At 38.3% G+C, this 12,340-nt stretch overlaps 1 protein-coding gene across 1 annotated transcript; it reads left to right on the top strand.

Annotated features, from left to right (window-relative positions):
* The first annotated feature begins 250 nt into the window (after positions 1–250).
* Positions 251–12,122, top strand: LOC129261006 (amidophosphoribosyltransferase-like). Its single transcript, XM_064114412.1, has 6 exons — positions 251–684; positions 1,178–1,371; positions 6,120–6,387; positions 6,879–7,128; positions 8,451–8,681; positions 9,860–12,122. Exons 2-6 carry the CDS (start codon positions 1,208–1,210, stop codon positions 9,994–9,996), a joined length of 1,050 nt encoding a protein of 349 aa, XP_063970482.1. The 5' UTR covers positions 251–684; positions 1,178–1,207; the 3' UTR covers positions 9,997–12,122.
* The last annotated feature ends 218 nt before the right edge of the window (positions 12,123–12,340 follow it).

Genomic DNA, 12,340 nt, shown 5'->3' with positions numbered 1-12,340 from the left:
CCCCTTTGCTGGGCATAGAGCAGCGCAATATTCTGCATTTAGATGTTATTTTGCGAAGGAGCGTTGAGCGACCGAGCGAGAAAAATTTCGAATTTGAATAGTAAAAAACTCCGATTTTAGAGCACTTAACGACATGAATGGAATATTGCATAAATCATCACGCATAGGGCCGACACATATATTTTAACATGCGAGCACGTATAACATAATTGTTCTGCGGTTGAGTTCACTCTTTTTCTTTGCACACCCTATATAAAAGCTGTCGGACCGAGAGATCAGTCGAGTCGAGTCTTCTGCATGTGGTGTATACGGTATAGGTCTAGTCTAGTCGAGCGTGCGGACTGTACTGCGGACAAAAGACGATGAGTTCGAATGGATGAATTGATTGTCATGACATGTTAATAAGTATTGATTGAACTCCCTCGAGTATCTTTTGAAGCTGAGACATTTAAATCCCCCACTGAGCTGCGTTTGGCAACATGTACGGATTTGGTGTTGGGTTTTGACGGAAGAAGTCCAGTACAGGTACCGGTATCTGGATTTTGCCATTTATCTCAGACTCAGTTCAGACTTCAGTCCAACGCATTACATTGTGTGTCATTACCTATTTGATTTTGATCACTGCACTGTCCCTGCCAGGCTGCGTTGATTGTTGTCATCAGTATTCAATGATCACTTTGACCGGTAAGTCACGAAATGCAAACTGATTTTTTTATTTAGCATTTTATTAACACAAAGTTTCTAAGGAATCTCTGGTGAATTAAATTAAATAAACAAATCTCTGCCCACATACACTCACACAAGCATGCGATACTCACCTTGCACAACGGCCAACGCATGTCATTTCATAATGAATTTTGACGTTTTCATTCATCACACGAATGTGAGAGAATGAAACACGCCATAATCTTCACAATATACTAAATTTATTCATCTACATCTTATTTATTTAATTCAATTTTTAAAATGTGCTCGAACGTATTTATAAAAAGGGATTTTTACATATTTATATTTTGTAGGTAATTGTGTATTTATGGTGAAAGTTTGGTGAATTTCAATTCATGAGAATGATGTGTTTGATATGATTGAATTCATTTGTAATACGATCCACTACCATACATGTGGCAGATAATGTGCAATTGTTAATGTCTATTTCATTTATTTCTTGGCCTTGAAGGATCCTGACACAAATATCGTTTATGTAACTATGGCAACATCTTCCATGCCACCGAGAGCTGATGATTGGACTCCTGAAGATGGAGGTCTTCATGAGGCTTGTGGTGTGTTTGGTTGCGTTGCTGCAGGAGAATGGCCAACACAACTGGATATACCTCAGCTCATTACCCTGGGTTTGACTGGGCTTCAACACAGGTGAGAACCGTGAGATTGAATATAAAGTAAGGTATTAAATTCCTATGGTGGGTTTGGGTTAACTTGTACACATGCACTAATAACCACTTGGTGGTAAAGTTGTATAATTTCACAGAAGTGGGTTAAGTTTACCTTGTATATTAAAGGTTATGATGGATATCTTTTAGCTAAAAGATAATTGGTACAAAAAATGACTTATGTTGTCTAAATTCCATGAAAATATGGTGTCTTGTGATGTTTTAGCAATATGAATCAAATGATCACATGTTATCCATCCGCAACCATCCAGCCATTTCTGCATGCAGCTCCCTAAAGAATTCGCATTAAGGGAAATCCTGTTGCATCTACACTTCAGTTGCTCTTTGTATGATACCCACATCCCATGTACAAATATGTTTATATAATAATACACAACTGGTACCTTTATTTTGGCTGGAAAGAGTTCTCCCCAGGAATTGGGAATTTTAAATTTTGGAAGCATTCATTGAATCCCTGTGACTTTTTCCACAAACCAACATTAAGATAACTTCTAGAACACCACTGGAATATGGAGGACATAAAAGTATAACCTGTAATTGTCTGTTTGTTGACATCAACATGTCAGACTTATAATGTAGGGTAGGATTGGAGCTCCAGGATCTTGGAGTTGAAACACAATATTAATGCAAACCAATGCAAACTCCTGGTGCACTAGACCATAGTTGTGCATTAGACTATAATCATGCTTTGAAAGAAGATTCGTCCCTGCATGACTTGATGGTTCTATAAGTGTCAAAGTATTAGCTGAAAGCTGTTTAATCCTGTCATTGTCAATTGATTGTTACATGTAGGTTTGGCTCAAAAGTAACTTCTAAGCTGGTGGGAGTTCTATTAATTAAACTGTTCTTCAAGTTACACATGATATGATTTTACAATTTTGTCATAGAAAAACATTTTCAGTTTCAAACATGTTATTTTCAAAACAAACAATATTTTTGAATGGTATTGTAGCAATACTTTTCAATTTTTAGATTTCATTTCATTTATGTAATATTCATAATTTACTAGTATTCATTAATTTATTCAATCTTTATTTCAGATGGGGTCCATATCTAAAGCAGTCATCAATAAAAAAAAAACATGCATAACTTTGTGCACATCTTTTTAAAACAGGCCCCATGGACTCAATCATACTGTAGTTTACAAAGGAGCACTTGAGCACAGTGAACTCATATAATATTAAAGCTGAATTACATTAAATTTACAACAGAATACAACAGAATATACATGTACATGTACAGGCATAAACATACAACTTGCAATTTAGGAATATTATTTAACAAAATGGTTACACAAATTAGTCATAGATAAATTGTTGATTTCATGACATTTTTATGGGAGGATGAAATAAAGAAAATACAGTGTTGTAAAATGCACACTTTCATGTGATTTTAATTGATACTTTTGGGAAAGTTTGGAGATTCAATTTAGAAAAAGAATGCTAAATAAGGTTCTGTCTTTTGTCAAGTGATAATACAACTCTTGGGGTGTGTTTATGCTTCCATTGCAGAAACAGAATCAGCATTTTCAAACGTTGTTTCAGACAGCCGATCTCAAACGTGGTTCTGGGAGTACTGTTTATGCTTCGGTTTTTCTTTCAGAGGCGAAAAGCGCGATTTGCAGCTGGCTTTGCGTCATAATTTTCGTTGAGCAGAAAAGCGAGGTCAAATTGGGCGTGCCATTTTTCGAAAGTTTTTTTTCTTCTGAGTGTTGTTAGGGTCGACTATTATTTAAACTTCAATCATTTTCCAATCTTTTAGTAATTGCATGGAGTTTAATACTTGATATACCCATAGAATTTCCATCATGGTGAGGATAATAATAAGACAAAATAAAGAATATTTAAGGATACGTAAGAAAATAATAAGACATCTATTTGTTCATGCTACTGGGGCTTCTGGCTCAGCGATGTCTCCTCTTTCATGTTCCTGTTTTTGTCTGGCCTGCATAGCAGAGCGAGACTATAGGCGCCGCTTTTCCGACGGCGGCGGCGGCGTCAACATCAAATCTTAACCTAAGGTTAAGTTTTTGAAATGACATCATAACTTAGAAAGTATATGGACCTAGTTCATGAAACTTATACATAAGGTTAATCAAGTATTACTGAACATCCTGCCTGAGTTTCAGGTCACATGACCAAGGTCAAAGGTCATTTAGGGTCAATGAACTTAGACCATGTTGGGAAAATTATTTTCAAAATCTTAACCGAAGGTTAAGTTTTTTAAATGACATCATAACTTAGAAAGTATGTGGACCTAGTTCATGAAACTTGGGCATAAGATTAATCAAGTATTAGTGAACATCCTGCTCGAGTTTCAGGTCACGTGACCAAGGTCAAAGGTCATTTAGGGTCAATGAACTTTGGTCAAGTTGGGGGTATTTGTTGAATTACTATCATAACTTTGAAAATATATGGATCTAGTCCATGAAACTTGGACATAAGGTTAATCAAGTATTAGTGAACATCCTGCTTGAGTTTCAGGTCACATGACCAAGGTCAAAGGTCATTTAGGGTCAATGAACTTTGGCCAAGTTGGGGGTATTTGTTGAATTACCATCATAACTTTGAAAATTTATGGATCTAGTTTATGAAACTTGGACATTAGCTTAATCAAGTACCACTGAATATCCTGTGCGAGTTTCAGGTCACATGACCATGGTCAATGGTCATTTAAGGTCAATGAACTTTGGCCGTGTTGGGGGTATTTGTTAAATTACCATCCTAACTCTGAAAGGTTACGGATCTAGTTCATAAAGGACAAAAGAGTAATCAAGTATCACTGAACATCCTGTACGAGTTTCAGGTCACATGACCATGGTCAAAGGTCATTAAAGGTCAATGAACTTTGGCCAGGTTGGGGGTATTTGTTGAATTACCATCCTAACTCTGAAAGTTTATGGATCTAGTTCATAAAACTTGGGATATAAGAGTAATCAAGCATCACTGAACATCCCCTGTGAGTTTCAGGTCACATGACCAAGGTCAAAGGTCATTTAGGGTCAATGAACTTAGACCATGTTGGGAAAATTATTTTCAAAATCTTAACCGAAGGTTAAGTTTTTTAAATGACATCATAACTTAGAAAGTATGTGGACCTAGTTCATGAAACTTCGGCATAAGATTAATCAAGTATTAGTGAACATCCTGCTCGAGTTTCAGGTCACGTGACCAAGGTCAAAGGTCATTTAGGGTCAATGAACTTTGGTCAAGTTGGGGGTATTTGTTGAATTACTATCATAACTTTGAAAATATATGGATCTAGTCCATGAAACTTGGACATAAGGTTAATCAAGTATTAGTGAACATCCTGCTTGAGTTTCAGGTCACATGACCAAGGTCAAAGGTCATTTAGGGTCAATGAACTTTGGCCAAGTTGGGGGTATTTGTTGAATTACCATCATAACTTTGAAAATTTATGGATCTAGTTTATGAAACTTGGACATTAGCTTAATCAAGTACCACTGAATATCCTGTGCGAGTTTCAGGTCACATGACCATGGTCAATGGTCATTTAAGGTCAATGAACTTTGGCCGTGTTGGGGGTATTTGTTAAATTACCATCCTAACTCTGAAAGGTTACGGATCTAGTTCATAAAGGACAAAAGAGTAATCAAGTATCACTGAACATCCTGTACGAGTTTCAGGTCACATGACCATGGTCAAAGGTCATTAAAGGTCAATGAACTTTGGCCAGGTTGGGGGTATTTGTTGAATTACCATCCTAACTCTGAAAGTTTATGGATCTAGTTCATAAAACTTGGGATATAAGAGTAATCAAGCATCACTGAACATCCCCTGTGAGTTTCAGGTCATTAAACCAAGTCAAAGGTCAGTTAAGGTCAATAAACTTAGGCCATGTTGGGGTAATTGTTGAAGTGCCATCATAACTTTGAAAGTTTATGGATAGAGTGAATGAAATGTGGACATGGGTGTAGTTGACAGTCTTAAGACTCCGTTCAAATGTCATTTATGGTCAATGAACGTGGTATTATGTCATTATATGAATGATGTTTTTGTGAATGATTATTTTATAGTAGTTTTCAAAGTTAGCACTGCTGCTATATTAAATTGCGTAATGCAGGCGAGACTGCCAGAGACGTTCCACTTGTTTGTTGTTGTAAATCCCTGAATATACATCGTGATGACAAATTGAATGAGTAGTAATAGTAATAATCACACGTGCAATTGGTCATGATTAGAACCAAGGAGATGAGAGGTAATTCCGTGGAGGTAAATCCATGTTAGAACCATGCGACTGTAATTGCCCGCGGATTTTCATCTCACGGGAAGCATGTACCAAATGATGTCATTTAAACATGTTTACGATTGTGGTTCTGTTTATACTCCCCAGAAATCCTGATTCTGGTCAAACAACGTTTTGAAACGTACCTTTTTGTAAGTTTACGATCGGCGTTCTGAAACGTTGTTTAAATGAAAGTTAGCAAGGACGCAACCGTGTTTTGGAATAATCACGTATGAAAACGCTGATTCTGGCCCAAAAAGTGGACGCATGAACACACCCTAAGACCATGCTAAGACCCAGAAAGAGCAGAAACTCCCTGAAATACATTTCTTACTGGATGTGACCATCATCATTTTTGAAAAATTATTTTTGCAATGCTATTATATTAAGGATCATGCTCATGTATACTGCACTGCAACAGTAGTGAATCACTTCATGAAATTTTAAAAATGTTTTTAACTTCAGGGGTCAAGAGAGTGCCGGTATCATCACAAGTCAAGGGTCATCCAAGAAATATCACAAGCACAAAGGTATGGGTATGGTGACCGCTATCTTTACAGATGAGATCTTAGCCAAGTTGCAGGGGGATCTTGGGATTGGTCATAATCGCTATTCCACAGCTGGAGCATCGGAGCTCTTGAACTGTCAGCCGTTTGATGTGGAGACGATCCATGGACGAATTGCTGTGGCACATAATGGAGAGCTGGTGAATGCTGCTCAGCTTAGAATGAAGGTAAAATACACCTCTGCTGACTGAATTGGTGGTGGAGCTTGAGTTCAGGTAGATTTAAACTTAGAAAAGTTACATGTTTGGACTGATTGGTCTGAATTAAGTTATCAATCTGTTTGGGATTTTTAAGGTGCTAGTTAACAGAGCACTATGCTGTAACTGATGTGTTACATTGATAATATATGTACCTACTCTGTATCACATCAAACACATTTTATTGAGGTGTAATCAAAATACATTTTCATTTCTAAATAATTTCTTCTCATCACACATTTTTATTATACAGCATAATTTTTCATGTTAGCTTTGGATAATGTTGCTTCTTATGGAAAAACAAGCCAGATTTTAACAAGCTGAAATGAGAAATGAAAGTTCATCTAATAGTCCTATTCAATGCAATGTAAATGTGTGCCCATAATTGATTGAAGGTCTAAACCTATCTAGAAACAAAGCTCAATGCAAATAATATTTGTCTATAATTCTCTAACAAATAGGTATTAAAGCATGGTGTAGGCCTGTCCACCGGATCTGATTCTGAAGTCATCACGCAGATGTTGACCCATGCCCCACCTGAAGGGGAACCAGAAGGCCCTAACTGGCTTGGTAGAATACGACAGCTGATGAATGAGGCTCTCATGGCTTATTCACTTCTTATCCTCCATGGTAGCTCTATCTACGCTGTCAGGGATCCTTACGGCAACAGACCCCTCTGTATCGGCAGGCTTGTCCGAGCAGGCCATATCGGTGAGTTCTGCTCAGCAGACACCTGTCTATAAAGATCACAATTTTGATTTCCTGTTTATAATTTTCTTTATCATAGGAGTCAGTTAATAAAGACCATCTGATCATAAGGACTACAGCTTTATTGTCTCCCATATGTAGTCTTTATAGACAGGTTTGATTGTATGCATGACAAGGCCAGGGAAAACCCACAAGAGGTCAGACATGTGATTTCCAGTAAGAGGACAACATCAAGAGTGGTTTTGGTCAGCATGGTCAAATTACTTTTTTTTATAGTATTTCCTATTAAAAAGAGTACACTATTTTCTTTGCTCTGTAAAGAAATTGATGTACCAAACAATCCCAAAAGGCTGTTTTGACAGTTTTTATTGGACCCATAATTTGTCCTTTTGGGATTATGTTGCAATTTGTTCATCTTCCTGATCATAATTACATGTATTCCCCCTACCTTGAACTCCAATAAATTGAAAACTGGATTAGCTCTTGTATGAACACTTCTTTGTATCATGAACAGGATGTGCCTAATTGGTGTGACAACTGGAGCTACTTTGACGACCCCTTCTAGGAAAATTTAAATAAATTCGTATCCCCTTTTTGTTACCTTGCACAATAGTGTGAGGTTAATTGTGCTTCCAATGACTTGTCAACTCTAATCCCTCTTTTCTTAAAAGTAAAGTTCGAAAGTAGTGAACATTTTCCTCTTTGTAATGAAGGTTAGAATCATCCAATAATAGTGAGTTATATACCATTTTAAAGCTGATGATCTCCTCTTTCTGTAGGGATATCTTACTGAAAATTCATTCCTGGCTACTTTTTGTTTTGTTGCCATGACTGGTTATTATTCAAAATAATGTCACTGGTGTACATTTACATGTGGTATCTTTTTTTTCTCCCTTTTGTAAAATTTAGTTTTTAGATCAATGTATGTTAATTTTATCTCCAAGTAGTGTTGATGATTCTAAGAATAAAGAGGAGGTTTTACACAGAAACACAAAACAAGATATGTGAGGTTGAGGGAGAGAAGAGAAAAACATGTACATTGAGAGAGACAGATCTCGATAGAGTGATTTGCAGGTGTTTTGAAGGATATTCTACAGGGCTTGGTCATAATACTGAAACAAATTTCATGATGGGGGTCTGGTTGTTCTTTTGGTAATATGCATACATGTATGTGTATTACTAAGGAAAAGGGTGAATTTTTGTTCATGTATGTTTAGGGTTAAGTATGCAGACTTTCTGTGGGACAATTATTACTCTAATTGTAAGCCAACAATGCCAAACTGATCAAATTTTGATTCTGAAATATCCCTCTTCATATTTTTCAGTTGACTGTCCAAAGGATGATACTGTTGAAGGCTGGGTAGTCTCCTCAGAATCCTGTTCCTTCCAATCTATCGGTGCTCAGTATTACCGCGAGGTCCTTCCAGGGGAGATCGTTGAGATCACAAAGACTGGTATCAAATCTTTGGCAGTTGTACCACGTCCTGCTGAAGATCCACAGGCTTTCTGTATCTTTGAATATGTCTACTTCTCGAGACCTGACACCATTCTTGAAGGTATTGTGTTCCCATTCTATATCCATCTGAAAACACGTTTGACAAAGGTTACTCGAGCAAAAAACGTGTTTTTTATTGCACCTCATAAATTGTTATTTTAATGCGTACATATATGCTCTGTTCTACAGCAATTAAAAACTGTTATCTTACATATGTCATATTCTTTCAAGTTGTACAAAACAAACACATTCAACTAGTCAGAAGTCATATTTTTGTAGGATATGTACATGTAAGTATCAAATGCCAGTTTTATTAAAAAATGCTATGTATGGTGCTAATCTGATGGGAATCCTTCAAGAGATATGCATCTCCTTTTATTATATGCACGTATAGCTGTTGTGGCTTAGTGGATATGCCTCCAGACTTTGAACCATAAGGTCTGTGGCTGGAATCCCAACGCACCACTCATGTCCTTTGGCAAGGCATTTATCTACATTTACCACTCTCCACCCTGGTGTAGTAAATAGGTACCTGGTAGAAAGGAATTCCATAAATGATCAAACGACTGATCAGGTTAGCTGTGCTAAGCCTGTGTAATAGCATGCAATGTTTTTATATGAACGTTGCATAGTTGTATACATCCAAATGACATGGAATTGGTGGGAATTTTTGTTTTTGTGTATATTGTATTTAAGTTAAACAATATTATACAAATAATGCACGCAAGCGCACGCATGCAGGGCCAATTAATGAACGATATGCGAGAAGAGCCAATGGATATACCGCTCCAAGGTCCGCAGGACCGAGTGCGGTATATCCATTTGGCGAGTCGAGCACAGAGTTCATTATTTAGGTTCTCAATGCACAAGAATGCGTGCATTGTTTGTTTTATACAACCCCCTCATCACCCATGTTACCGAGTTGCCCCGAATGCTATATTTGATCTAAATTTTAGATGATTCCAGACCTCGCACTATCCTGCACTCTGACGTCAGAGTGCAGGATAATACTTTTGGTATGACGTCAGAGTGCAGGATAGTGCGTTTTGGATGCAATAGTGCAATTTGCTGAATATCGTGTGATCCGATTTGGACCATTCAGATTACAGAACATTCTTGGGAGTTGTATAATATTTGATATACATGACTCATGATTGCTATTTTTTCAAAGATCAAAGATATTGAAACATGAGCTTTAATGACATGGCTTGAACCCCCCCCCCCGCCCCCTTGATTCAGGTCAAATGGTATATTCGGTACGGAGGAGGTGTGGTCAACGCTTGGCCCAGGAATCACCAGTTGAAGCAGACATCGTTAGCACTGTACCAGAGTCGGCTACTCCAGCAGCATTAGGATTCTCATCTGTGGTTAGTTGAAGCTTTCATTTTCTCAAGAATGAGATTATTTTGTGAGAGCAGAACAATGTAACAAAATTGAGAAATTAAGTTGAAATCAATTATGACTTTTAGTTTATGGCTTGCCGTAGTCTTTACAATATTCACAAAAAAGTTAGTTCTCCCTAAATGAAAATGGCATAATTTTTTAGCAAACTGATTGGTTGGAGTGTTCCTACAATAATGATTAATAAATAAGAGAATTTTGCTTTTAACCCTATCTAGGCCGGCGTATTTTGGGAGATCATATGGCCGGGGGGGGGGGGCCTCTCAGGCCCCCCCTTGAGATCTCAGCCATCGATCGCGCAATCGCGCCGAAAATTGGCACGCAGCTTGCCTGGAACATAAATCTACAAAATTCTGTATTAAAGGTAAATTGTGACATTGGTTTAATTCAATTTTTTAAAATATATTTCGCGCTTTGCTTTCCGCAATATTGATATACAAGTTCTGATTCCTAACAATGCCTGGATTGGCCAGAATGTACTGTTTTGTTTTTCCAAAAAAATAAAATAGATGAGAAGTCCCGAATTGTCTGCTTTATTTGGAAGTATGGTTAATCGAAGGAAGGAAATATGAAGAGCGCCACCTTGAGACCAAATGATTCGATAACTTCCGATCAGTGCAAGACAACACCGCCCAGATTCGTGCCGTGTGCACAACATTTACTTTGAAACGTACGATCGACCTTGATCACATTGTCAACAATACGGGGAAAGTCCCGCTTTGCTACACGTTGACCGCGCAGACTGAAATCAGGGTTGTTCTGTTCCTATATTTCCTTCGATTTCGTAGAAAGCGTGTGTAAATACGGAAGATGCCTTGGACGTGCAGGCCCCTGTAATGCACACTTTCAAAGAATCAGATACCGCGGACATGTCAAATCCTTGGTCAAACGTGCTTCGTGCAGTGACCATCACGACAATGACGTTATGCATGTTCAGCCCGGCTACCCCCACTTCTTTCAAATTGCGGTGATTTGGGTTTGTGTGTGTGTGTGTATATGAGAGATTTTTTCCTTTCTCTCATATATTTCATTTCTCTCTTTATTACTTCCTCAGTGTATGGAAGGCTAGGCAAGCAGGACGGGAGGCGTGTAAGGATGCTTGTGAAAGGGAAAGAAAATGGCTATTCGTATTTCTTTCTTCCTTCCTTCCTTTTTTTTTTTCTTTCTTTCTTATTTTCTTTCTTTCTTTCTTCCTGTTTAGTTACATTTTATTATACACAACTTTTCCTTTTCTAATTCCGTTCACTAAACTGTTATCACGTTTTTTGATTTGCTCATTATGATTCATATCACGTGTTGTATGATGTCTTTATTTATGATACTCTTGAAAAAAAAAAGGAAAAATAATAACTGTGCGTCCTATATAGACTACCTCTATCAGTAAATTACAGCCTCCACCTACAATACCGCGTGCTCTGTTTTTTGTAATATATATAGCCTACTATTCCGTTTCTTTTATTTTGAGGCCAGCTATAATAAAGGTTACGAGTCAATCAATGACATGTCAAGCTGCCTACGTGCTTGGGTCGAAGAACATCACGAATATTGTTATATTTTGGGGATTTCATTTCATCTTTCGTTCCAATGGGGTGTATGGCTTTACGATTTAAAAAATCTGCTCGCGGGCGAGCATAAATGTAATTTTTTGAAAGTATATTCATGATTATTATTATACCTCACCCTTTTTCTTTTTTCTGTCTTTATTTTCTCCCCCGGGGGGCGGGGGGGGGGGGGGCACTCGACCAAAAAAAGTGGTAGGGGTGTGCCGCTGGCGATCGAGACTAAAAACGGGGTCTTGGAGCGGGCTTATTGTAAAGAGGAGGGCCCTCGGAACGGGCTTTTGGAACTACAAATGTTTGTGAAAATGGGGGTCCTTGGAACGGATCGCCAGCGTGTGAGTGCGTATCATTGGCGGCGGAAGCAAAAAAAATTAGGGGAGGTCCACCTGAAATTTTGGGATGGACACAGGTAAAATTTGACAAGCCCCCTCCCCCTCCCAAAAAAAAGGTTATCAACCTAAATTTTAGGGGGGGGGACCACAAACATTTCAGGGGGGTCCACGTGAATTTAGGGGGGGACGCACGAAACAAAATGGACAAGCAAAAAAAAAAAAGGTTATCAAAAAATAATTTTGGGGGAACCGTCCCCCCCCCACCTCAAGTCCCCCCTGTCCTCCCCCCCCCCCCCCGCTTTTATGGTGCGTATGTATCCCTATGGAACGGGCATGCGTGCATGATGCAGCGAGTCCGGCGGGCGCCGAGTGCACTCGCGTAGAGGTGGTCGGACAGCGCTCTGCGGCCGCTTTTTACCAAAATTGCA

This window comes from Lytechinus pictus, unplaced genomic scaffold, assembly GCF_037042905.1.
Source record: "Lytechinus pictus isolate F3 Inbred unplaced genomic scaffold, Lp3.0 scaffold_19, whole genome shotgun sequence".
NCBI classification, from domain to species: Eukaryota; Metazoa; Echinodermata; class Echinoidea; order Temnopleuroida; family Toxopneustidae; genus Lytechinus; species Lytechinus pictus.
This window is presented reverse-complemented; position numbering and strand designations above follow the sequence as displayed.